Genomic DNA, 27,046 nt, shown 5'->3' on the forward strand with positions numbered 1-27,046 from the left:
CAGATACCCATGTATTTGTTTAAGTTCTAAGACAGTGGGCCTACATTTCTTGAACTCTTTACTGTGATTCGGACATGGCAGGTACTGAGGTTTCCGATGAGAGCCTCCGGCACACCTGACTCATCAAGAGCCACTGCCTTACCTGAAGTGACATCATATCCGGTCGGTACTGCTTGCGGAAGCCCAGGTCGTACATCAGGAACTTGAGCATTTCGAAGGCTAGCTCTTCACTCATGTGCAGAAGCAGGACTCCGGCCACAAAGCTGATCCCCTGACAGTAGCCTACCTCTTTGTCTAGCAGAGAGTAGGCTTTCAGCAGGTTAAAGAGGGACAGTTGCCCTGCTCCAAGCTGCACTGAAAAGTAAGGGTGAGTGGGAAATGTCCTCCCTGTGGAGAGAAAGAAAAGTCATGCTTAGAAATACAGGGTCCCCAGTGAAGGAGTTAGAGAAAGGACCAATGGAGCTGAGGGGTTTGCAGCCCCTTAGGACTAACAACAATATGAACTAAGTAGTACCCTCAGAGCTCCCAGGGTCTCAACCACCAACCAAGGACTGCACATGGAAGGGTCTGATTGTTCTGGCAGCATGTGTATAGTAGAGGATTGCAAATCTGATCAGCAATAGGAGGAGAGGACCTCAGCCCTGTGAAGGTTCTGTGCCCCAGTGTAGGGGAATGCCAGGGCCAGAAAGTGGGAGAGGGCGGGGTGGCAGGCATGGGGAAGTGGGAGGCAACAGGGGTTTGTTTTTGTTGTTTTTGTTTGTTTCTTTGTTTTTTGGAGGGGAAACTGGGAATGGAGAAATTTACATGTAAATAAAGAAAATATCTAAAATAAAAAAAAAAAAGAAATCCAGGGCAGCCCAACGCAGTGACCCCTGGGATAAGCCGGCCCTCTGCCACCTGGGAGTCCTGGGAATGTCCACCTAGCAGTCTCATGTCCTCTCCCTCCACCTCTTCTCTCCTCCCTCCTACCTCATCATCACTTAGGTCCTGTGTGCCAGAGTATCACCCCTTTTCTGCACACGCAATACAGAGGACCATTATCTGCTGAGCATCGTTGCTCTCTACCAAAGCAGGAACATTCAACAGAAACCCGTCCTCACTGGCAGATCCAAAACATACCCCAGAGCTGAACTCAGGTTTCTTCTGAGTTTCAATCAGAGCAAAGCCTAAATTCAGACAAAATCCACTCTCTACCCACAATCAAATTCTGCAAGGCCTCATTATTTAGGGCGAATCTTGGTAACCTAGGACCAGATTTACTTTTTATTTTGTTTGTTTCTTTGTAATATGTCACTCGAAGATTTTGTTTGTTTTATTTTGCTTTGCATAGAGTCTATCATTTAGGAATTCAGGTTTTCTTTTAGATAAACTTTATTTCTCCTTTCATAAATCATGTAGCCTTTTAAAAAAATATGCAACATGTGTGTATAATATATGCATATATGTATACCCACATATATACAACATAATATCCAAGGAAAATAAGGGCAGAAAAACTTCAACACAATTTTAAGTAAATTTCTGCCTAAAATTTGCCTCTGGATAGAAAATTACCATGAATACACCAACAAGCAAACTAACTTAATCCTGCGTCTTCAGACAGCTGGTGTCGTTACTAAAACAGACCCATCTTCCTCACCAAGGCGGTTTAAACCAGTTTAGGACTTTCTTTGAGCCCCCAGAAAAAGAAAGGGATGTGTGTGTGCTTCCTCGTGAAGGGATAACTCCAGTCAACTGGAAACTGCAAGGTTTACATTTTAAAATGCTTTCTACCACATATGCTCACAAGTGATTTTTGTTTTCCTTTGTTTTTCCAGGAACTAATAATAACTGTTATTTCTGCAGAGTAAGAAGGAGAAATGAGAACCAGAAAAAGCTGGAAGAGCACATTTAGCCACACTAGCAGAGGCTAATAAGCAATTTTTAAAATTAGTATTCTAATTTCTCCTTTAAATGTTTTCCTAAGAAAACGTTATATACACTGTGTAGGGACTTGATTCTGGCTCCATTTTGTCTTGAGTTTTTTCCCTGTAGCCTCACCATTTCCCTGCTGTCAGGGACTAGACTGATCCCAGCTGCAACCCCTCAGTCTTGGGTCTCATCACCCAGTGACCAACACAGTCCCAAAGCTCTGCAGGGGGCCAACTCTAGTCCTCAGTTAACAGAGTAATAGACTCACCAGCAAAGTAGCCTGCTGACAACCCCAGTCAGAGGGACAATCAGGACAAGGACTCCAGTGTCCAGTCTCTCTAGCACATTAACATTTTAATTCTATTGGGGTCAACGTGTATTAATTGAGCTAAGCCCTCCTCCAAGAAAAGTTGTTTCACAAAGAAAGAAACAGGTAAAAACTAGTTTTTAGCCAGTAATTTTTTTATAGTCCTAGTATAAACTGACCCCAAATATAAAGTACTCCCATTTACCCTTCAAGGACTCAAATAATATATCTGGATACCTGATATCTATTAGCTTTCGGGAGTACAGATAAATAGTAATATGAAATATTCAGATACATTAGAATAGTAAAATGAATGTGATAGTGTGCTTTAGAAGAAAAAGTGATTTTTAAAAGTGTGCTGCTTGGGGGCCAAGGATGTATTTCAGTTAGCATTTCTTCACATGCACAAAGGCTCGCTTCCATCTCCAGCATCATCTACACCAGGCAGAGTGGTAGAAATCTAGAATTGCAGAACCGGGGAGCTGGGAAAATTCAGTTCAAGGTAACTCTTGACTACATAGTGAATTGGAGACTGGCCAATACCTTATCTCAAACATTAAAATCAAATTAAATCATGCTAATTTTTACTTTGCAGACGAAATTCAGTATTTAAAAGACTGCTGTATGAAGCTATCACTGGAAATTCCTCCAGAGATTAGACGTATCCATCCATCCACCCACACAGCATTAACACAGCTAAACTGTTACCCAACCTGCAGGGGTGGATGCAGTAGCCCTTTCTACAGCTTAAGCACTCCATGGATTCCACTCATGGTTCTTCCATCGGAATATAAGGCCAACTTACCCAGACAACTCAGTCTGCAACTCAGCTGATGCCAACATACCCTCTTCATCAATGCCAACCAACCAACAGACCAACCAACACTAAGATGCTCTTTGCTTTTGTAAATGATTACCCATTTGACAGACATACCCAGATCCACAAGGATGGCATGCTGCTGAGCAGTGAGCTGCTTCAAAAGTTCCTTATAGGAGGTGTCTGGAGGCTGGTGTTTGTTGGGCAATCTGTGTCTCAGGCGGTATTGTAGTGCTAAAAATTGCCAAATTTCCCCTCGCCGACTTTTAGGGACCCCTACAATCCAAGAATTGCAAAGTCATTAGGAATAAAGCCATTAAAGTCTCAGTAGATGAGCCACATCACAATGAGCACCACAGCTCTCCTGCTGTCTGTCACCCACAGCTCAAGGTCTCCAGTGTACTAACAGGAGCGTATGTTAACAACTTCTCCTCTATAGTCCCTTTGCCGTTATTAGATGTAAATGGATATTTCTGATCAAATGATGGCAGTACCGAGGCATGCATCGCACCCACGGTAGGCAAGAACACCACGCATCAGACAAATGGCAGTAAGTATGAGGGAGTAACCGAACAAACTCTGCAGCCTTCACGGGGGACAGCATCATTGATTTCTATCTGTCTATTAGCAAGCTATAGGTAGAAACAGACCGACCCATCTACACAGCATTTGTACTTTACCTTCTTTACAAACAACTTACAAAACAATGTTATATTTTCACTTCACGAATCAGAAACCTCTCCACAGCTTATTCCTTAAATAAAAGCTTACGAAAATGGTGAGCACCTTCTTTAAGGGATGCATGGATGTCTTCCATGTCGCATCTGATTTTAGTTCTGCAATTTAACAACTTCTTGTCCCATGCTATTAAGACTTCCTTCTGACATGTACCAACTTCTTCATAGTCTAGCTTAACTTTTCTAGACTGGAGTTCATCTCTTCTTGCTTAAAAAGAAAAAGAGAACAGCAATCGAGACCAACCTGTCGTTAAAATCCAGCATTATAAATGTTGTATGCATTATTAAGCCATACCGGGTTACTTTTAGAAGTCAGCCACTGCCATTTACTCTGGGGGAACAAATGTAAACTTGTGAGCAGAGGGGGTTGCAGACACGGCTAACAGTTAGGAGGACCGAGGATCTGGACCCGAAGACCAGCACCTACATGCTAGCTAAGAGACTCCGTGATTCCAGCTTCAGAGAATCAGCTGCCCTATTCTACCCTATATGGAAACTGCATGCAGGGGATGCACAGACAGATATGCAGGCAAAATACCCATATGCATAAAAAAAACTTATGAAATCTTTTTGAGGAAAATATAGGAGGTTTTCAAATGTTCAGTCATTTCTATGAGAAAAATACAATAACTAAGAACTCTTTTCTATCTTATACTTAGTAATTTTGCTAAGTATAAGATACAAACTGGGGTTAAAGAGATGGCTTTATGTGTCAAGGCAGTTGCCACCAAGCCTGAATTTGATTCAGGGACCTACAAGGTGGAAGAAGAGAATCAGCTTTTCAAAAGTTGTCATTCTATGGTCTGACTCCATAGTCATGCACACAGCATAGGTTCACAGACACACACACAAACAGATAGAGAGATAGAGAGATAGATAGATAGAGAATAAATAAATAAATGAATAAATAAATAAATAAATGATAAATGGTAGCTATGCTATAAATTTCAGCTTCTGGCCAGATATGAAGGGCTCCAAAGCTTCTATCACCTTGAACATCATTAAAGGAGGCTAGAGAGGTGGCTCAGTGGCTGCTGCTCTTCCAGAGGACCCGGATTCAACTTCCAGCACCTACACACTGACTCACAAACATCTGTAACTCCAGTTCCAGGGTGCCCAACATTCTTTCCTGGCCTTCAAAAGCACAGGCGCACATGCAGGCAAAACATTCATATACATAAAATAAAATATATTTTAAAAATCCATTAAAGCACTAATAGCTTAAATGGGATAGATGTAGGATATTTATATATTATATATTCATTATTAATACATTATATAAATAAAATCTATTTCTATAATATATAGTACATAAAATAACATATAAAACATCTTTATTTATTATATCTTTATACAGGATATATATCCTATATGAAATATATGGAGGCAACATCTCATGCATTAACCTTAATCTGAACACTATTTTACTATGAGAGTCTCATGCATCCCCATTACTATCTGTAAAGTTATTCACACTCTCCTTAACACTAGGCTATGTGGGGCTGGTGAGATGGCTCAGCAGATAAGAGCAACGTCTGCTCTTCCAAAGGTCATGAGTTCATAATCCCAGCAACCACATGGTGGCTCACATAATGAGATCTGATGCCCTCTTCTGGTGCATCTGAAGATTGCTACAGTGTACTCATTTATAATAATAAATAAATCTTAAAAAAAAAAACTAGTCTATGTGATCTTATATTCATTTTTAATAACGTTTTGTTTGTTTGGCATCCTGGGGATTAAGCACAGGCCTTGTGCAGACTAAGCACATGTTCTATACTGAGCTATGAACCCAAGCCTCTATTCTTACTAACCTTAAAATTCATTTTATAAAAGTCAACATTCATTACACATTTTAAATGATACAGAATTCTCTCTTAGTTGGTAACTGAAAACTCAAGCCCTTCCCAGCGCTTGGGAGGCAGAGGCAGGAGGATTTCTGAGTTCAAGGCCAGCCTGGTCTACAGAGTGAGTTCCAGGACAGCCAGGGCTACACAGAGAAATCCTGTCTCGAAAAAAAAACAAAAACAACAACAAAAAAAAAAAACAAAACAAGAAAAGAAAACTCAAGCCCAGACTCCTTAAAGGAAATGGCCACAAAAGTGCCCACTGCCTTGACCCATCTTCCTGGTGAATAACTGAGTCCAGAGGAGAAGACTCGGGCACAGGGGAGTTCCTCCCTCTCATGCTCCCCTCATGGAAACCTGAGTATCGCCACTCCCTCCAGCTCCAGACTCAAAACTGACCAGCTTACCTTCTGCAACACAAATCTTTGTCAAGCATCCAAAGTCCTCGACAGCACAAAAACAGTAGCAGGGTGAATGTTACTCTTTACTTAACCCAGCTGAAACCATTCCCCAAAAGTAAAATACCTTAAAACAGACTTATTCTTCAAGGAGGGCAGTAAAGATTCCTATGTAAAAGTCTGGACATACGCAAAAGTCAACTATGAAAATATCCCCCCTGGAGTCCACTAGGGGGCTCCCGGGTACAGTTTGGCTTTGCTTCTTAGTACTTGCTGGTGTATGTGTGTGTGTGGGGGGGGGGGGGGGGGGGGGGTCTGGCATAACCCAATTCTTTCAAAGACAGAGGTCCTCTAAAGCTCATAAGCACAACCCAGCTACATCATTTCTAACAGTGTGCTTCATAGGGAACTAAACATATTTCCTTAGCTATTTTTCCTACAGCCTTCTCTGTCACTGTGCATTCCAAATCCTCTTAAAAACCTGTTCTATGCTAGCCACCAGGCCCTGAGGACGAAATGGTGAGAACATTAAACTCTATCCTTTCTCAACTGTTTAACTATGAGGAGACTTTGGGGAAATGACTGCCATCAGACTAGAATTTTATCCTTTTCGCTTAAGCTCCAAAGCAAGGATGGAGCTGAGAAAGCCTTCTGAGAAAGTTACTAGCGTCATCTCTGGCCTTTCCCTGCACAATTATATAGTGTAGCTAGCCTCTAAATGGACATGTCATCATTTATCTTGAACTACTCCACCTTCTCATGCTAACACATACAGTTGAGAACTATTGCGGCATACTTAGAAAGAGCGTGAGAGTTAGCATGGGTAGCCCTGTATTCTAGAATTTGTTCCACTTACATGCCAACATATTGAAGTCCTTAGTGTCCCTCCACCAACCACTAACCCGTCTGTAGAATGAAGACTGAGCTAAGCATCCTGTAAGGCCATTGGCCATTCAAATAGCCAATGATTCTAAAACATCTTTATGTTCAGGATAGTCAAGATAAAACCAGTTGCTAACAGTATGAATTTCAGAGTCTGACCAAAGTCTTTGAAACCTCCAGAGGGCATGCCATGGGTCACACAACCTCTTAAAGCTACATAAGGAACAGCTAGTTGGATTTTTAATTTTACAGATAAGACTTATTTCCTAAGGATATTTAGCAACTTACGCACTTTTCGTTCTGATAAGAAAATAACAATAAAAATAAACTATGTTTTTACACACTAAATAAGTGGGATTCAAATGAAAAATAAATATGTAACTGCACTGCCTTGAGTGCAAAGTAACAAGGATGCTATGGTAGAAAATGAATTCAGAATTCAACACCTACACTTTTAAAAGTGTCTTTCAGAAGAAAGCACAACAAATGCAAGTGGGAGGCGGATAAAGCTGTTTGTACAGATGCCAGAAATCTGAGACGTCAGGAGTCCCACTTAAGCTGACCATGCATTTCACAGAGGGAAAAACAAGCTCTTTACGTGAAGCCATTTACCCAAAAGAATGGTATTTGTACATGTTTTGGATTTGGATACTGTCTGAGATCTCTTTATATGATCTATTGAAACTAGAAAAATCACATCATTCTTTCAAGGGGCTGAGAAACACATTCTAAAGCATTTAGTATACATAAACCTAGCAGTCAATTGCCAGTAACAGCGCGGCAGCTCCTAGGAACACTGGACTGTACGTTTAGTGACTCGACAACGATTTTAAGTAGGAAATTTATAAAACTGTAATAAAGCCTAGGAACTTTGATTTGGCCATATTTAATTGAAATTAATTAAATTGGAAAAGAATACAAACAAATTTGCTTGAAAGGGGCATATTTCTCTTCAGAGTGAATGAATATGCCTGGATGTTGACAGACTACAATCAAAAAGAAAAGATTTTGATTTTTTTCATGTTCCAAAGTTTTTCTGAAGTAATGAAGAATGACATTAAAATTTCTAGCAAACACTAGTAAAAACATCCTAGTAAATTCAAGGATCTACATTCTTCATTCCTCAAAGGGCTAGTGATATTTCGACTCTATTTTTAAAAAGGCAAATTTGTTCAACCCTTATTTCTCAAGTCATAATTAACACAAAAAAATAGAAATAATGAGAACCAATATTCAGAGTATGTATTCCCCCAAGAATGAGTGTGTATGGTATGGAGCCCTTAGCCCCACTTGAATAGCTAACCTTCCAGTTTCTGGTTTTCTTTCTCCATTCGAAGCAACAGGATTTGCTGGTGTATAGCTTTCTTCCACAGACTCTTTAGCTCCTTTGATTTCTTTTTCTCTTCAACTTTTTCTGTGTCCTCGTCACCAGACAAGAATATGACGAGAGGTTCTTCCTCCATGGTGGGCGAGAGAGGAGACAACGGCAGCAGCTCAGTCCTGTCTACCCCATCTGCAGAGAAGACGACGGTGAGAGGCATCCCTCAGTGGTCCCCACACCGGGACCTTTCCTGCAAAGCATGCGTTGTTCAGCACAAGCTACTGCACGCAAATGTGCTCACACACCGCTTTCCTGGTTGCTCTGAGTTACTGAAACTAGAGGTTTGAGTAAATTCAGACTGAATTCCCCTTCCAGGTTTCCCTCTTGTGGTTAAACAAAAACACCAGGTCACCGCTTCTTCTTTCCTAGGTCTACAGGAGCAAGTGGCTACAAAACAAAGTGGCCTTTCCCCAGAGGCTGGCACTTCTGCAATTCGTCGATGCGTGTTCTCAGCCTACGTAACACAGGGTTGTGTGAGTAGGTGTAGGTGATCTCCTAAGGTCCCTGACCACCAGTTGAGTCCCACAGAAAACCAGAGTCAAGTAGCGCTGGGCCTTTCCATGCTGAGCAGGACACCAAAGCCATTCCATTCAGGCACTGGCTACTTACCTGGCTTGCCCAAGCTGTTTCTCCTTCTACTACAGCTGTTCTCTGAACGTGCCAAATATTTTTCTATTAACAAAATGATACTATCTCTTTGAGCATTTCAATGATGGCTGATATCCATAGATAGATAGATAGATAGATAGATAGATAGATAGATAGATAGATAGATAGATAGATCAGTAGATCAGTAGATGGATGGATGAATGAATGAATGAGTGAGTGAGTGAATTAATGAGTGAATGAATGAGTAAATGCACACACTCTAGCTCCCTGAGAACAGCATGTTAATTCCTGTTAGAATCACAGGCTAATTTTCCCACCCCAGGTCTCCATCTCCCATCTGGATGCTCTTCTTGCTCAGTCCCTCCCAATTCTCTGACCTGAACAGTCTCTCCACATGAGTATGGAACTTTTTGTGGGACATGTTTCTCCCAAAGATGAGTGTAATTTTTTTCTGTGAAGCCCTGGCAGATTTAATGTGATCTTTAGAACTGTCCACTGATTCTGTTTATAAATTCACTGATCTCTACTGTTAGGCTACTGCTCCTCCTGTGTGTGTCCTGGTGAGTGTTCTGGGCTTCCTGACAGTTCAGTACACTTGATTTCTCATTTCTTGGTTTTAGATAAATGCAGTCAAGGCTAAGAAGCCCTTGAAATACCATGTGATTTTGAAATTCGGAGCAAGGATCATAATCTTCCTTCTAGATTCTTCCACTAAATTTTTTTCATATGCATAAAATGTTTCAACTTCATTTTCCTTTAGTGCCCAGGATGGAACTGGGGATCTTGCAGGTGCTGGAAGTACTGTAGCACTAAGCTATACCCTGGCCAAGGTCCTCCATCTTTCCAACCACCACTCACCAACCCTACCTCTCACCTTCCCACTGTCACAAGGAAATAAAGTGCATATGATCACAACTGTGTGAAGCTTTCTAACATATCTTTGGGCCAAATACATAACTGATTTGTGTGAGTGTTTCCTATGTACTCAAATGGACTAGATTTCTCTATCATTGCAAATTCTTTATCATAGTTCACATCCCTATACTGAATTTTCAGATGGAAATTTGTCAAGCTCTCAAATAAGCACTATTGAATTCTTTCCTTCCCTGGTTCTCCACATCCTTTTCTGGCTCTCGTGTAGACATACGCTGTCTATACTGTCACGCCTTTTTGTTTCCTGCTGTTTTGTTTAGGGTTTTGCTGTGATCTTTTTAAAAGGTCTACTAGATCACAGAAAGCTGTCCATGCTCCCTTTTGGTTGCTACGTGACCTATCCATTGCAGTGTGATCTACCCCTTTCTTTATTGTTTGACATTCTTGTCACTTTGTGTATGACTCTAGCACACAGCATTACCACAGTTTCCTAACATTGTGGCGTAACACCCATGTCAGGAATCTCACTCACCCACGCCTCCATTCAAGCACGTGTGAGCTATGTGGTCTCACGTGTTCTGCTGATCACTTTAAATAAGCTGCTAGGAGCACACAGGAGCTAGCATTGTTCCCTGTATTCTCTTAAATATCTGCACATTAGGCGTCTGCACTCTGTTCCCTAGCCTAAGATGCCCATGAGGAGGAATTCCTGAACGGTAGCATACAGACCTTTTTGCTGCTGCATTGCTGAAGGGGACTTGTTCACAGGAGACGCAACCCGGAGGAAAATCCGCTGCCTCCACGAGACTCTGCGAGGAGTGACCGGGGTTCCTCCAGCATTTAGGGACTCGTTGCTGCAGGTAGATGAGGTCCTCTTTCTCCCTTCTCCATCACTGCAGAATGTCAACAAATGTGTAACTGGTAAGGAAGACACACACTTCATAGAGAGATGGGGCGCAAGCCATTCAAAAGTTCTGCCGCAGGCAAGCACAAGGCACAGGCAACATGGAGAGAGGAGACAGGAGCGTTCTTGCCTCCCATTCTCCATATCTTGGGAAAATTGCAATCCAGGCTACAGCCCAGTGACAGAAAGTCAGCTGTTTCTACTCCATCTCCTTCCTTAGATGGCAACCAGCCCTGGCTCTAATCTGAGAAATATCCACCCTTACAAGAAACTGCTGCTTAAGTAATGAGTTTGTACACTGCTCAGGAAGAAAAAACCGAGCTTTTGTCTTAAACACTGTAAGCAGTATGTCCAGTGCTCAGAAAGAACTTTGTTTACAGCTCATCCTAGGTATATACAAGATTGCTTCAACCTTATGTGACTGTTAAGGTATCTACCTTATCAAATATCCAGACCATGGCAAAAAAATAATCCAAATACAGGGAGAACAGAACCCAAATGTTATCATTAAGTTGCATATAAGTAATTTTAAACAATGAGCCTGCCAGGCATGTTGGTGCAGGCCTTTGATACCAGCACTAGGAAGACAGATGCAGGTGGATTTCTGTAAGTACTGAGCCAACTAGAGCTACACAGTGAGATTCTCTCTCTCAAAAAAAAAATGCAGTTAGCCAGGTTTGTACACGACATGACTTATTGGTTTACTACACTGCTGTGCACTGAGATTTCCCATCAGAGAAACAGTGGACAGATACAATCCAACTTAGATAAAGGAACTGATCTAAGATCTCTAATCTTTGGGTGAGAGCACAGAGGAATGTGCCATCACTGTACCTTGGAGCTCTGTGAAACTCACGTTTAGAAATTCTGTTCTATGCTAAGACTTTCATTTTTTAAAGAAAAGGCCACTTCTGCATTCGCTAGGCTATGTGCTAATGAACATCAGTGAGACGCAAAGGTACTTTCGAGACCAATTCTGTTTGCAGTTAGATGAGCATGCGACGGTGAGAGCTGCTGCTGATGGTGAGGATAGTTTACTTTCTGATGTTTCATAGTCTTTAATCTGTCCTGGGAGAATGATGAACATGGCGATATTTACAGGTGGCGATACCCACAAAAGTCAGCCTTAGCTCAGAAACGATACTCAGCTAGAAAAGCCACTGGCTCTCGGGTGCTCAGAGCTCCAGAGTGCTGAGCAATTAATAAAAGGAGAAAACTCCAATACCACTCATTGTATTTTCACTCATATTTGCTATGTATATCTGCACTTAGGGTTATCAGGAAATGTAGTTACTGCTTCTTCTTCTTCTTCTTCTTCTTCTTCTTCTTCTTCTTCTTCTTCTTCTTCCTCTTCCTCTTCCTCTTCCTCTTCCTCTTCCTCTTCCTCTTCTTCTTCTTCTTCTTCTTCTTCTTCTTCTTCTCCTTCTCCTCCTCTTCCTCCTCCTTCTCCTTCTGCCTCCTCCTCCTCCTCTTCCTCCTTCTCCTCCTCCTCCTCCTCCTCCTCATCATCATCATCATCATCAATGCTGGACAAGCACTGGGCCTAATGAATTATATCTCTAGCCTCAAGAACAGTTATTTCTTTTTTATTAGATATTTTCTTTATTTACATGTCTTATGATTTCTCCTTTCCCAGTTTCCCCTCCAAAAAAAAAAAACAAACAAAAAATAAAAAACAAAAAAACAAGAACAAACCCCTGTTGCCTCCCCCTCCCCCTGCTTGCCACTCCACCCTCTCCCACTTATTGGCCCTGGCATTCCCCTACACTGGGGCACAGAACCTTCACAGGGCCAAGGACTTCTCCCATTGGTGACTGACTTTGCAATCCTCTACTATACACATGCTGCCAGAGCAATCAGTCCCACCATGTGTACTTCTTGGTTGATGTTTGAGTCCCTGGGAGCTCTGAGGGTACTAGTTAGTTCATATTGTTGTTTGTCCTAAGGGGCTGCAAACCTTTCAGTTCCTTGGGTCCTTTCTCTGACTCCTTCACTGGGGACCCTATACTCAGTTCAATGGATGGCTGTGAGCCTCTACTTCTGTATTAGTCAGGTACTGTCAGAGCCTCTCAGGGGATAGCTATATCAGGCTGGCTTGTCCTTCCTTCAGTCTCTGCTCCATAGTTAGTCTCTGCAACTCCTTCCATGGGTATTTTGTTCCCCCTTTTAAGAAGGAATGAAATGTTCACATTTTGGTCTTCCTTCTTCTTGAGTTTCTTGTGGTTTGTGGGTTGAAGAACAGTTATTTCTAATCTGGACTTATCTTCTTAGAAATATTGCTTCTGGCTTCACTAAATTAAAGGTGAAAAAGGACGTAGGCATGAGCTAACTTGCACATTCCAAGTGTCAGGCTGTCCTATGTTAGGAAGTAGCTGATTCATACATCTCATAGACTCTGGTCCCCTTCGATATAGATCCTGGATAAGGTGATAGCCCCACTGGTGACCAGTGTTCAAAACTCCCTGTAACACTGAAAAGCCTTGCCTTTATATCAACCTGGGGGAGACATAGTTCAAGCATCCCATTCAGCATTTCTGGTTCACATACACTCCATCTGTCCTGCTGAATACTCATGGAATATTACCTGTCTTCAACCTGTAATGCTACCTTGCTGGAGTTACTTTCATTGTCTGTCAAAGGCAACGTTTATGCTGGCTGTTATAAAAGCACCCTAGTGTTTAGCCCACCAAGACACATTTGCAAACTTCACAGCATCTGACTGCAAGCCCCATAATGTGATTGAACTGGCAGATGACATGCTTTTCATCCATTTGGAGTTTAACCGTCAAAATTCAGTGCCTAAATTGTAGACTAATAAAACGGGAAGGAGATGTGTACATAGTAGGATATAGACCCTTTATCATAGAGCCTCCACTTTGCTAAAGCAGTTGGTTGCTGAAATGAGGTGAAGGCTACCCTACTTTACCTAACAGAAGAGGAAATGAAATGCAATTGGAAGGCAGCTCCTAGGGAAAGGCTCAACTAGACAGTGAGCATGTGCAAGAGCAGCAGCTCACTGCTGGACCAGCATGCGGTCAGAAGTATGCACGGTGAAAGTGGTCATTTAAGGAACTGAGACTGTGTGGAACACCGCATACTGACTTTCCTATACCCTGACGTGGGATGCGGGGGAACACCGCATACTGACTTTCCTATACCCTGACGTGGGATGCAGGGGAACACCGCATACTGACTTTCCTATACCCTGACATGGGATGCAGGGGAACACCGCATACTGACTTTCCTATATCCTAATGAGGGATGCGGGGGAAATGTAGTAGTGGGCATAAAGGACAACTTCTTTGTCTTTTTAACCTTTCTCTTGTTTGCCTTTCTTGCTTTAACTACAGTAGCTTTCACTTTAACTTCCTTAGATTTAAGATTTAGGACAAGCATACTATCAAAACTAAACTGCTTGTGGTGTCTACTACAGCAGCGGTGATACTGGGGAAGACAGAACACACAACACACACTGTACATTGTTCTGAACCATCCCAAGTATGGCTGCTTTCGTCCTTACAGTAGACACACGGAGTGGGTGTTATGTTTCCATTGCTAGTGAGAAACCCTAGGTAGGAAAAGGCTAAATAACCTGTTCATTTCCTGTGACAACGAAGAATGCAGCCTGAACTCAGAGCCAGGCAGTCCACAGTCCAGAGCAATGTTAATGACCTCTGCATTAGCTCCTACACAGCTCCGGGGCTCTTCAAAAACAAAGCACCATAAGTGATTCACCTACGTAAATGCCTTACTACTTTGCTTTGCAATACATGAGATTCAAAACGTATATGCTTATTTAAATCAAAGGATGAGGTAAAAATACCTTAACTCGGTAGACTCTACCTACATGTATGTTTTTTTAAAATAATCAAACACATTATATACATAGTTTCTCTTAGTTTCCATATGACCCCAGGCCACTTCCTTTTGTGATTTGTAACATAAGCAAGTGCTGTGTAAAGTGCTTCATGGGGTCTAGTCAGGAAACGTAGTCCATGCCAGGGCTTCCTGTATCTGAAACTTATGAAATTAAGGATAAATAAATAGGAAGTCAGTACAGCATGGAGAGCTTGCTACCATTGGCAGGTTGGTACAGTCTTGTTACTTCCTGCTACTAGGCTGCAATTAATCAAGAATCACAGCCTGTGAGCCTTGTAAGGCATCTAGAGGGGAAGGGAGAATATGCACCATTCTGTGTGATCACCATGGAGGCTGCAGAGCCAGGGATCTGTATACGGCACTCATAAAACACGTATAGAATGTGGTAACTAATGCTTCAAGGTGATGGTTTATGATGTATCCTTGGGGAAGCAGGTATAATCCTGACCTAATGAACTACTGTCATCTCTGGGCTTCTGTGAACCCAGAATTTTTACTACACACTTGCTTGCTTTAATGAGAATCAATAAGATTTAATAAGAATCATTCCACATGGAATGAAGGTATGCTGATGACAATTTCCCTACTAAGGCAAGAGAGATCCACTTTGCACTAATATAAATCCTCTTGCCAAATTTACAGCATGTTCTGCCGAGCAGCAAACTGTCTCCTGGCCCTCCTGCACCTCCTAACACCCAATAAAACCAAGGATCATAACGTTCAAATCCATGACTGCCCGCTGCCAGAATCTTCATCTAAATCATATTATTGCACCTAAATGCATGACAAGTCGAGACAACTATTGACACTTCACTAATCCAAAAGCAGCTGTTTATCAGACACTGGAAGGTCCCACCTCCCTGAATGTCCTAAGGAGCCTGCAGAAGGCAACAAACTGAAGACACTTTGGTTCATCCTGACATGGCCCACAGTGCTTGATAATTCACACTTGCATCAGCAGCACTCAAGCACTCACAGTCTGCAAGTTCTGACTTTCACCTGGGCTAACATCCGTCATGCTATGGAAAATCTTTACTAACTAAACAGAAGGCACATTTGCAAACTTCACAGATTCTGCCACTCTAGCAGAAATTACTACAGCATCTTCAGTGTAAGCAAATGTGAGAGGTTAGTCAGTGGAACAATGCACAGGAAAAAAAAAACAGGAAGAATGAGGATTTTTTATACTCTAGATTCCACAAGCTGAATGCAAAGAGTGAAAAAAAATGTTTTATACATTGGTTTTAAAATATCTCTCAGTAGGTTCTATGTTTGTTCATAATCCTGCCATGTAAGATAAATAAAACCATACCTAGTAAATATATATAACCTTTCCTAGACTCGGTCTAATGCCATGTAAAATAAAACTGGGGGCTAGATGATGTTCAAACCCAAAAGACCTGAGGCAAAACACTTATATTAGACTTACAACTTCTTTTTTTTTCTTTTTTATTTCATTGCTAGAAGCTAAACTCAGAGCTTTGTACATGTTAGGCAACTTCTCTGCCACTGAACCTTGTTTCTCTGTTGGGCTTCTGAAATGGGAAAAACGGCCTTTAAATGATCATCCTACAATACTCGCCGCCCCTCACCATAAAGGGCCATCCATTATAACTCTTCAGAAAAGTCTCTTCTTATCTTAGCACTGTGGCCAAATGATTCTCTGAAGATGTTTCTCTCCATGCATGGTCCACTGAAGAGCAGTCTTTAATATTTGTATTGCAAGTACAAAGAAATCAAGGTGTTAGATTTTGACAAGTATGTGGCGTGTATTGTCAGGACACTGAGACTGGTGACACAGGGGGTGTAGGGAAAGTAAAGTAGGCAGAGAGAGGACACTTCTAGTGACATTGGGCTGCAGCACTCTGGATGTTTTTCAGAGAAAGTGAGCGACCCTCCAGGAAATGGTATTCCCACCATGCTTCCTGTCCACAACCAGGAACGTGGTGCTTTCCTGACTGTGACCAATGGGACATCGGCAAAGTATCAGCGAAGTCTTCACAGGAACCAATGTGAGAGTGGTGAGGAGAAGCAGACTGGGTGGGTCTCTCCCAGATCCCCCTGCTTTGGTGTGCTTCCATGGGATGCTCATTTCTCTATCTTCCTGGGATCAGAAAAAAACAAAAAACAAAAAACAAAAAACCCTCCTCATATGCACATAAATCCCTCTCTGCCAGCTGACTCGCTGTTGTAACTTGAAATTTCAATTGGCCTTTTCTTGGAGACCTCCGCTTTAAAGGAATTTCAGTGCAGAATAGAGTAGAAACAGGACTTTAGCTTGCAATGGCACTGTGCATGGCTCTCCGGGATCCCTGATCACACCACAGGGCACACTTCTCTTCCCACAGCCCTCAGAGTGTGCGGAATGACAGCATGCATTCAGAAGACAACCAGAGCTGGATCCTTAGCCGATGCGGCTAACCCCTGGGAAATCGGAAAAGTTATTAAAGGGAAATGTTTGCAGTGTTAATCACCTTGATTCTGAAGCCGTGTCCTGTCTAGCAACAGGAAAACAGGAATGATATTAGCACGAGAGATAATTGCCCCAAACCAGGACTTAATGATTAAAAAGACATCCCATAAGCCATCAATAAATCACAGGCAAGTTAATTCAACCGTGAACCATAGTAAATAATCAGATTGGTCAATGAATACAAGTGAATTATAAAATAAAAACTATAGCACAAATACTTTATCATCTTATTCTTTCTCATTAAAAAAATATAGAACAGAAGCAATGAGTATCACCCTGTAAAATAACCATTTACTTTGACCATCAAACTTCAATATAAATAATTTTTAAGCATAAGCTTAAAACTTGTAAAGCAACTCACCAACACAGAACTCTGTTGCTGGAATGGAAATGCCACATTTGGTGAATATACATTATAAAAACATGAATCATCAGACATAGCCATGGCTCAGCTACCAAGAAAAATAATGTTAACTTTTCAAAAATTAATTTGAACTAAGATATTAATCATAAAAATGCACGTATTCCTTTTCTGCTGCAATTTCAAATCTGTGCAAATGAATCTATCAGCCAACAAACTGTGACATTCAAAAGACCTTGGTTCCTTTTGCTCAGTCCCCTAACGTGAATTAATAATTCAGAACAGTGGTCCTGCTCTAAAAAAGTAACAGTGTCATTAGCCTATATCCTGCTACGTCCTATTACTGACTCAACTAGGAATATTTAGAGATTCATTTATGCAACTAATAAGATATTAGGTGCCCAAGTGACAGGAAAATTATAGCTGGTGATATTCTATACCTCCTTCCCTCGTCATTATGAATAGTTGGAGATATCATCGTAACTGTATGTACATGATGTTCTCTCTATAAAAAGTGATAATGAGAGATGTAGAGTTCAGAAGCCACTGAAATTAAAGGCACTCTCTTAAATGTCATCATTCTTGGGAAAGACATCCATCCTAATGTATTAAGAACAAAGGATGTGGTGCAATCTACTCACACATAGACTAGACTGAAGAATCTACACTTGTGCATGGAGAGAGTTTTGTAAATGTATACAGCAAATGCAGCAAAATTATTAACTAGTCAAGATAAAGGATTAAAGGAAATCCTATATTTTGTAGTTTTCTGTAAATCTGATATTATTTCAAAATAGAAATATATATTCTAGTCAAGACTGTAAGTATCACGTTTATGTCTAAGCAGCTTGTTACCTGAATAAACCTAAGAACATGCATTTTGTCCAATGCTTCTATCCTGAAGACATCCATTAATGATACACGTGCATGTACAACTGAAAATACAGACAATAACTGTCCCAACAGCACTCTAAGAAACCAAAATCCTGTAACCCCTGTCCATACATAAAAGCACTGGTGGATGGGTAGTGATGTATCAGATAGAATACTGCATAGCAGCAGAACTAAACACATTGCGGCCACGCACAACCAGGAGTGAATCTCACAAAGCAATGCCAAAAGAAGGCAGATACAGAAATGATGTTCCGTCATCTGAGTTCATAGTGCATCCCAAAGCAGCAAAACACAGCTCTGCTCTGTGAGCTCAGAAGGTAGTAATGACCTCGGAAATGAGAGTGCCACCACACTTCTGGCACCCTTCCACGTGTGGACAGGTCAGTGTTGGCATGATGGTGTTCTCTCCTGGGTGACCCACTGAGCTGTGGACTTAGAGTCGGTGCACTTTCTGGTGAAAATGGTTTTGTTAGACCTAAACTGTACTTCAGACCTCCTGACTCTGTGCTATTAAATCAAAGGAGTTGGGGGAGGGGAACCTATTCTCTAATTTTTAGAATCTGTCACAATTGAAAAAAACATCCAAAAGGACTCATAATATTCAACGTTTTGAACGTTGAGGACTTTTCTACATGTTCAAAGGCAACACTGCAAATGGCACAGCGACTAAACATTGGAATTTGCCAAACTCAAACTCATGTATGCGTATCCACCTTCTGACTTCAGTACCCTCCCATTAACATGAGAAATGGAGGGCTAGGGGAAACAAGCATCAAAAAGAAAACACAAAAAAGCAGGAATCCCTGAAGACAAATAAACAACCTCACATTGAACAACAGAAGTAGCCTCTGTGTGTTAACGCCAACCCCTGAAATAGCCTAGGATTCATGTCCAGTCTCCGCCGACCCCTCAGCTTCTTAATGACTATGCCTCACTGTCATTTTGGGGAAAGGCTGTTCCCTACTTAAGAAAGGCAGATAGGGTTCTCCCTATATGTTTCCCTCACCTATGTAAAACCCTATGGATAGACTTACGGAGTGCTGTACTTCTGTGTGAGATCAGTGTTAGAGATACCTTGATGGTGGGAACTCTTGGTTCTCTAAACTCACAGCATAGTTCACCTACATTCTATTTCATGGCAAGCTTCTTTAGGACCTTTCCCACAATATTCCCCAATGAAAGCTCTTTATTTTATTGGCCTTACACCACCAGAAATTCTGTTTGAACACATTGTACTAATTCAAAAGGAAATTTCACATTCTTCATCATGCTAACCCAACATGAATGAGTGGGCACATATGGGCAAAGGATACTCAGAAATAACGATAGAATGTATCCAATCTAAGTCTTTAATGAGGCCTATCTACTTATCTGCTAGCTTTCAGAAGTCCTTACATCTACACGAAGAGAAAACAAAAGACTATTCAAGAAGGTGTCAGTGGTACACATGCTGGCTGACAATACCCAATTCTCGACTTGACTACAAGAGACTTGGCCAACCATGAGACAACTGGCAACAGTACACATGTCCACCAACAGGAAAGCAAAGTGCTCAGCAGAATGCTAGACAGTAGTCAAGAAGGAATGAGTTCGTCTAGACACAGAAGCTAGTCAGGAAAGTGGGATTGTTAAACCAACAGCAACCTCTTAGAGGAATCCTATCATATTCCATAAACTGACAATAATCCACTTAGATGTTATAGAACCAATATAATCTCAATTTACAAAGAGGCCATTCTCTAAAGCCCACTGTTTCTAGTTTTGTAAAAAGGGTATGCCAGGAATGTTATGTAAATTTTCTAGGGCAAAAAAAAAAAATGGAAAGAAAAGCTACAAGGTTCAGAGTTCTCTCGTGTTCTAAGAGTACCTACTGACGTTCTCCTGAGCCCAATGCATAGCATACAATGAGACTCAAATGTATAAACCTGGTCATTGAAAAAAAAATAAAGTAATGCCTTGGAGATATCCCACATACTTACAAATAAAGAGATATTGTACCCATCCTGTTAGCAAGCTGCTTTAGTCAGTGGCTTTGTGGTGCCAAAAAATATACCCACAGACTAAATTTAAAAAACAAAACAAAACAGAAGCAAGACTGTGAAAAGCTTTCTTACTACATAATGACACCAGGTCTTGTTTCCAACAACATGAGGTTTAGAGTCTGGGATGGTGGCAAAGAAGGCCATTTCACAGATCAAAAACTTAAAAAGATATAATCACATCACCAAAAAGCTTTGTAAGTACACATTCTAAATATTTTTTCTTAATAAGATTAGTGGGAATTGAAGTCAACACATTAGAAGCAGGTTAGAACAAGCACACAGATGCACAAGTTTCACTCGCAAATTCACCGGCCACTTTTTTTTAGTAACATTATCAATGTATCACCGGAGCAAAATGGCGTTTGGCAGACAGCACACCGGTCTCACCTGGTTTCATTTTCATACTGTGGGGACAGTCTACCTGAATTCTGGTAAAAGCTTTTCAGGAAAGAGGGAGCAGTGAAGGAAGGGGCAGAGAAGGATGTGTGCAGGCTTGGAAGGCTGGAGGAAGAGTTACTCTCCTTGTACATGCGCCGGGCTGACGGGAGAATGCTAAGTACAGAAAACACAGCAGATTTCTCTTAAAATCTACATTTCAGCGAAATCGTCACTAAGAAAAAAGCACACAAACAGGTTCTTGCTATTAATTCACTCTTTCCTTGAAGGGCTGTGAGCTGGAGCTTGCACCCAACTTACAGAGAAGAGCATGCAGTCCTCTGCTCGGTGGCTAAGCTGAAGCCTCACCCTTTCACACGTTGTATCTCTTAACACTTTGGGAACAAAACCTATGTTTACATGCAGAAGAGGCGTCAAGTGTCAGGATAGGAAAACACAAATAGTTACTGGGAGACAATTTCCTGAGGATAAACTGATGATGAATAGTACAAAGATTAACTACTCTAAAGATACAAACCCCTTCTACGTATTGGTGAATAGCATGTTTGGCAGATGTCAGTCTCCATACACATATCTCTGGCTTATCCAACATTGTGTTCCTGTTATTTCCTATGTAGACCTGCAGCACTGTTAATCCAATGCCCTAAATCTCCCACATGGCTCTGTTAATAAACAAGGGGTTTACAGAATGCATCTAAATAACATAAAATGGTTCCTTTTTATACTGACGATGATCGAAATGATTTGAATGTATAAGATATGACTTATGGGAAACTCGGGAAAGAATTGGAAAAGACACCATTTATCTTTCAAACTGACTGACACCTTTTATTTTTGACAATAGTTTGCTCTTGGGGTGAAGAGATTTATTATCTTAGGTAAAAATCAATAGAGTAATTATTTATAAAATCTTGGCTTGCTTATGAACCGCTTAATCTCCTTCACACGCACACATAGGATCTAAAGATAATTCACTGCTTTGATTTTTTTTTTATTTTGGTAACCTATATGTTTTTAAATCTACTTGGATTTTAGAATTCAAATCAATCAGAAAACAGCAATGAAAGCTATATCTTGAGAGGAAAAGATGATAAAAAAACAACAGGAAAGTAAATCTAATAACACTTCATAGTCAAAGTGGCTTTTTATATGATGTTTTGTTTTCAGATGGTTCTATTTAAGTCTCTGACTAACATGGGCAGTCAACCCTGCTGTCCACATGAAAGACATGGAGAGAAAAGAGGGGGGAAAAATAGAAGCAAACCGTGAACCCGAGCTAACTGGGAAGAAGTTCCATGTTTTACCTTTACTCCGTCATACCTGACAGCAAAAAAATTTTGTTAAACTATATATTCATGAATATAAATGTTTCATAGATAGTTTCAGATAAAATGATAAAAATGTGTAGTAATTTTCACACTTAGCTTTAATTTACTACGTAGTAAAAAACAGCCAAATGTTCTTTCCTGTGTGAAGGGAGCTTAGACATCTGCCTCAACCTGGTTATGAGACTGCTGGCTGACACGAAGCTCTAGGCTGGACATGGATGCTGCCTGACTCCCTGGAGTTAGCATTGAAGAGACAGGCTATATGTGCCAGTGCATTTTTTTTTTTAGGTAAAACAATTGCATGCCATGTTTTCTCTATTATTTCTGGGGCAAAAAAAAAAAGAAAAGAAAAGAAAGAAAGCTTCCCTTTGAAATGGCAGGACTTCTCAGGGTAGATCTTACCCTCACCCATCTTCCCTTAACTGAGAGAGTGCATCCCTTACTTTTCTGCTCCTTCTGAACCCTAACGTCTGGTTAAAGCGTGAAATACAAAGTGACCCAAACAGAATGCCATTAAACTTGGCTGTCCCATAGTGAGGGACAGGCCAGGACCTACCTGCACTGCTCGCTGGAGCTCTGCCTCAGGAGAGGGGACCGTAGGCCGTGGGCCTTCCCATCTTGCAAGTTCAGCTTCCTCCTTGAACTTGAAGGTGGATGGCTGAACGTGTGAGCCCTTCTGCGAAACTGTGGAGAGTCAGAGTCCTCCTCGGGGAAGGCGTGCCAGGCGGAGGACAGTGGAGAGGCCGGCGGTGTCCCAGGAGGAGAGTCCCCTGGTGAAAAGTCCTACAACAGAAACCGGGAAGGTGTCTGCCGCCACAGGCTCGCTACAGACACCAGACGCTCAGGGCTGAGCGGTGAAAGGGGACCTGTCGCCTTCCTGACTCATGACAAAACTGTTTTGTTTTTCTTTTTACTCAAGACCAATCTGTTTCACCACAACCCACGGCTGCTGATAAGCATGTGTCGTGGAGCATCCGAAAAGATGGTCAGGAAAGCCAGAAGGCTGAGAAGAGAAGGTACTCCTTCCCCTGTGGGCTGTGGTAAAATGCTAGGGCTACTCTACCCTTTCCATTGTTGCCAGAGAGATGAAAAGAGGCCATGACCCAAAGAGGGCGGAGTCTCGTTTAGGGATCTCCTAATGTCTGTGACCTATGGCTCTGCGTGTTTGTCCAGTAATGTCAAAACAGTATCTCAGCGCCTCGTGCCTGGGGCTCAGCGCAATGCCTTTGGAAAAATAAATTAAAGCCCGTGAATTATCTTCCTCCACTCTGGATATTTCTGTCCAGTGGCATGATCCCTGTGGTAAATTTCTTTGAAAAGACACGAAAAACAGGAAATGAACCAAAGGGAGCCCTCTGGAATGCCTCTCCCATCCGGTAAAAAGACAACATAAATCTTTCAATCCAGTCAGGTATGCTATTAAAATGGGCACCACAGAGAAACCATCTGGTTTGATGAGCTGGGCTGTGGATAACAGACACATACCAACTACCACCTGGGTCTCTGGTGCCAGCAAAAGTTTAATAAAAAAAAAAAATAGTATTTTCCTAGGACAACAAAGGTTGATAGTGCCCCCAAGTTGCATATTGTAGAAAACAGGAAACAGGAAACCCACAATAGGGCTGTCTGTGAGACAGACGATGATGTTGCAGCTGAAATAGAAGGAAAAACAAAAAAGAGGAAAAGAATTGACATGGAAAAAGAATAACAACAAGTAGGGGGGCTCATATGCATGCATGTGTGTATATGTGCGTATTCGTGTGTGTCTGCTTCTGTGTGTGTGCCTTGTATGTGTGTTTGTGCCTTGTGTGCCTGTGTGTGCCTTGTGTGTGTGTTTGTGTCTTGTGTGTCTGTGTGTGTGCTGTGTGTGTGTTTGTTTGTGTCTTGTGTCTGTCTTGTGTGTGTGTGTGCTTATGTGTTGTGTGTCTGTGTATGTGCCTTGTGAATGTGTCTGTGTTTGTGTCTTGTCTGCATTTGCCTTGTATGTGTGTGAGTCTGTGTTCATATTGTATGTCTGTGTATGTGCCTTTTGTGTGGGTGGGTGTGTCTATGTGTTTCCCTTTTCTGTGTCTGTGTGTCTACGTCTGTGTGTATGTTTACGTGTGTCTGTACATGTGTCTGTGTGTGTCTATGTGTGTATGCGTTGTGTGTGTCTGTGTGTGCTGTGTGTGTGTGTCTGTCTATGGGGTGGTAACTGGTTGGTTCAGTTTGTTTGACTTTAAATCAACAGTTGCTCAAATACTATATGCAAATTATCCGTAGTGCAAAACCGCAGAGTTAGCCAATGAAAGGCATGCCGTGTTCCAACAGGAGGGAGCTTAGCTGGATGAAAAATAAATTGCTGATACCCAGAGTCTCCTCGTTTAAAACAATAGAGTACCCAATATTTATTTATCAAAAAATAAAAAAAAAAACTTATCACAAAATAATTATGCATATGCTTTACCGTGGCTTTGGCTAACAGCAGTGTTTGGTAAGCCCGAGAGCTGTGACTAGATACCTTCTCTGAGGCAAGACTGTTGGACCGTTCAAAGCTGTCCACACTTCCGAGCCGACCTCGCATTCTGTTCGCCCCCTGTGTGAAGAGCATAGGCAGAATCATCCCGACTGCAGCCTGCACTTGTATAGGAACAGTACAAAAGGTGATTCATAGTTTTTGCTCCATCTAAGCATTGAGTTAATTAATGCCCTCGGTTCATTCGAACTGCCCAGCTGTCGTAAGAGCCACCAGAGCACAGGGCACGCAGCTCTTCCAAACTGCTGTTGCTCCTTACTCAGCTGTTGGACAACAATGATGCCTCAAGCTTCGGGGGTTATTCCAGTATCATCAGCCTTAAAGGATTCTCATCCTCAAGATCTGTGAGAGCGGCAGGAAGTCCTCCCTCACACAGACAAAGGCAAGTGTGGACAGGACTTTGAGACACCAAGTTCCTTCCTCACAATGTGTTACAGACATCGCAATTCACACTACAGGAAGGCAATAAATATGCAAAAACAGAATATGAAGGAATCACAGTCCTTGAGAGGCTGAGGCAGGAGGATTACCAGTTCCACATTTGAAACCAGCATGAGCTTCAGAGTGAGTCCAAGACCAGCCGGAACAAGTCTTTTGTCATAATCATGTACAGAAACCAGAGATCTGTCCTTCATACTCCCCAAAAGGCCTCCTAAAATTCATTATTCCATAATGCCAATAAATCAATTCACTTTACAAGCTTAGATGTCAGTCAAGCTCACTGTTAATAACTGGCTCTTGGTAGACATCTCAACACAACCTAAGAAATATGACGTAGCCTAACAGGACAACCATCTATTCCTCTCATGTTACATACAAAAAAACCTAAGCCAAATAAAGAAAACACAGAAGTGGATTGAGAGGCACATCATACACAAGGTCTTAAGAGGTGATGCATTAAAGACATGGAAAGGTCTAAAAAGAGTGACCAGAAATGCAAGGCAGGTATGGACCAGCACCTCTGTAAAAAGAAGAGATACACAACATTTCACAGTATTTGCTGTTTTTAAATCTGCCCTCATATATATTAATAAATAGTATATGTGTGTGTGTGTGTGTATAGAGAGAGATAGATACACACACACACACATATATATAATGTGTGAGTTTAATTTGGGAATGGAAGGAATTAAATTTTATTTTAATTTTTAATCCATGTAATACCTGTACAAAGTCCAAAATCTCAAATTTTGTTAGCCAGTCTTATAATGCAAAGTTTTACTATCACCTTCATCTCTCACACTTTCAACTACAAAAGCAAGTCTTGAGATGATTTATGCCCGTGCTTCTCAGCCTTCCTAATGCTGCAGCCCTTTAAGACAGTTCCTCATATCGTGGTAACCCCCAACCACAAAATTATTTTGTTGCCACTTCAGAACTGTGATTGTATTACAATTGTGAGTCACAATGTAAATATCTGTAAATACATACAGTATATCTGACATGGGATTCCCCCAAAGAGGTTGTAAACCCTATGAGGGTGACTACTGACTTATACTGATGCTTCCAGTATCCCACTCAGTATTATTCCTTAGTCTTTCTGGTTCAGACATGATCTGGAAGATGAGTATTCTTGCTTGTTTTAACACACATTCTCTCTCTTTCTCTCTCTCTCTCTCTCCCTCCCTCCCTCCCTCTCTCTCTCTCTCTCTTTCTCCCTCCCTCTCTCTCTCTCTCTCTCTCTCTCTCTCCCTCCCTCCCTCCCTGCCTCCCTTTCTCCCCCTCTTCCCTTTTCCTCCCCTTCTCCCTCCCACTCTCCTCCCTCCCCTTCCCTCTCTCTCCCTCCCCCATCCCTCTTTCCCTCCCTCTCTCTTTCCTCCTCCCCTAATGTTGTTTTATACCAGTTAAATCTCTGTTTTCTACTTTTATTACCCTGGTTTTGTTGAGGACTGTTTGTGGCTAGCTACATAGCTACCACAATTTCATACAATCACATCTTGTGTCTTGTCTTTTCGTTTCTCAAGGTGTTAATGACTTCTTATTTGGCAATCACGAGATTCCCCAAGAGAGCATCATATGGTCAAACATCCCATGATCCAACAATGACAGTCTTCACCTTTGAACTCAGTATTGTAACCTTTGTCCTTCTGCCCCATCTGGACTCAATCAATAGAGCTTCCTGGTAGCCTCTTCACATCAACCTAAAAATTTCCTTTGAAGCCCCTGGCATTAGAGTCCCGTCTTCCTCTTTTCTGGTGTTCTTCCTCATTTTGGTGGCACACACACACCAGGTACTTTCTGAGAAAGAAGAGGCTGGGATGGCATTCATCTTGATTTACATAGCTGCAAATGTCCCTATTCTACGCTTACATTTCATTAGGAGTTCACGTGGATGTTTGGAAAGTTTCCTTCACCACCCCTTATCCTTGCTCAGTCCCCTTTGTTAAAGGTCTGAAGGCTTGGTGACTTTATAGCTTCTGTGTCCAAGGCACTGCCTCCCTGCAGGCAACATTCAGGGACTTCATGACAACATAATAGGAATTTTTTTTTTT

The 27,046-nt window shown here is 41.6% G+C and overlaps 1 protein-coding gene across 3 annotated transcripts in view; it reads right to left on the reverse strand.

Annotated features, from left to right (window-relative positions):
- Positions 1-27,046, reverse strand: part of Tbc1d4 (TBC1 domain family member 4) — a 174,617-nt gene that overhangs the window by 12,040 nt on the left and 135,531 nt on the right. For 2 of the 3 annotated variants that reach the window (XM_031362940.1, XM_031362942.1), the window contains exons 9-16: positions 24,540-24,614; positions 22,596-22,822; positions 20,703-20,867; positions 10,492-10,655; positions 8,203-8,412; positions 3,822-3,980; positions 3,153-3,311; positions 143-387 (exon numbers count right to left, since the gene is read on the reverse strand). In XM_031362940.1, coding sequence (XP_031218800.1) covers positions 143-387; positions 3,153-3,311; positions 3,822-3,980; positions 8,203-8,412; positions 10,492-10,655; positions 20,703-20,867; positions 22,596-22,822; positions 24,540-24,614 — 1,404 coding nt within the window. The remainder of the gene's footprint in view (positions 1-142; positions 388-3,152; positions 3,312-3,821; positions 3,981-8,202; positions 8,413-10,491; positions 10,656-20,702; positions 20,868-22,595; positions 22,823-24,539; positions 24,615-27,046) is intronic. The other variant, XM_031362941.1, reaches the window with a different exon arrangement.

The sequence above is a fragment of the Mastomys coucha genome, unplaced genomic scaffold, assembly GCF_008632895.1.
Source record: "Mastomys coucha isolate ucsf_1 unplaced genomic scaffold, UCSF_Mcou_1 pScaffold9, whole genome shotgun sequence".
Lineage (NCBI taxonomy): Eukaryota > Metazoa > Chordata > Mammalia > Rodentia > Muridae > Mastomys > Mastomys coucha.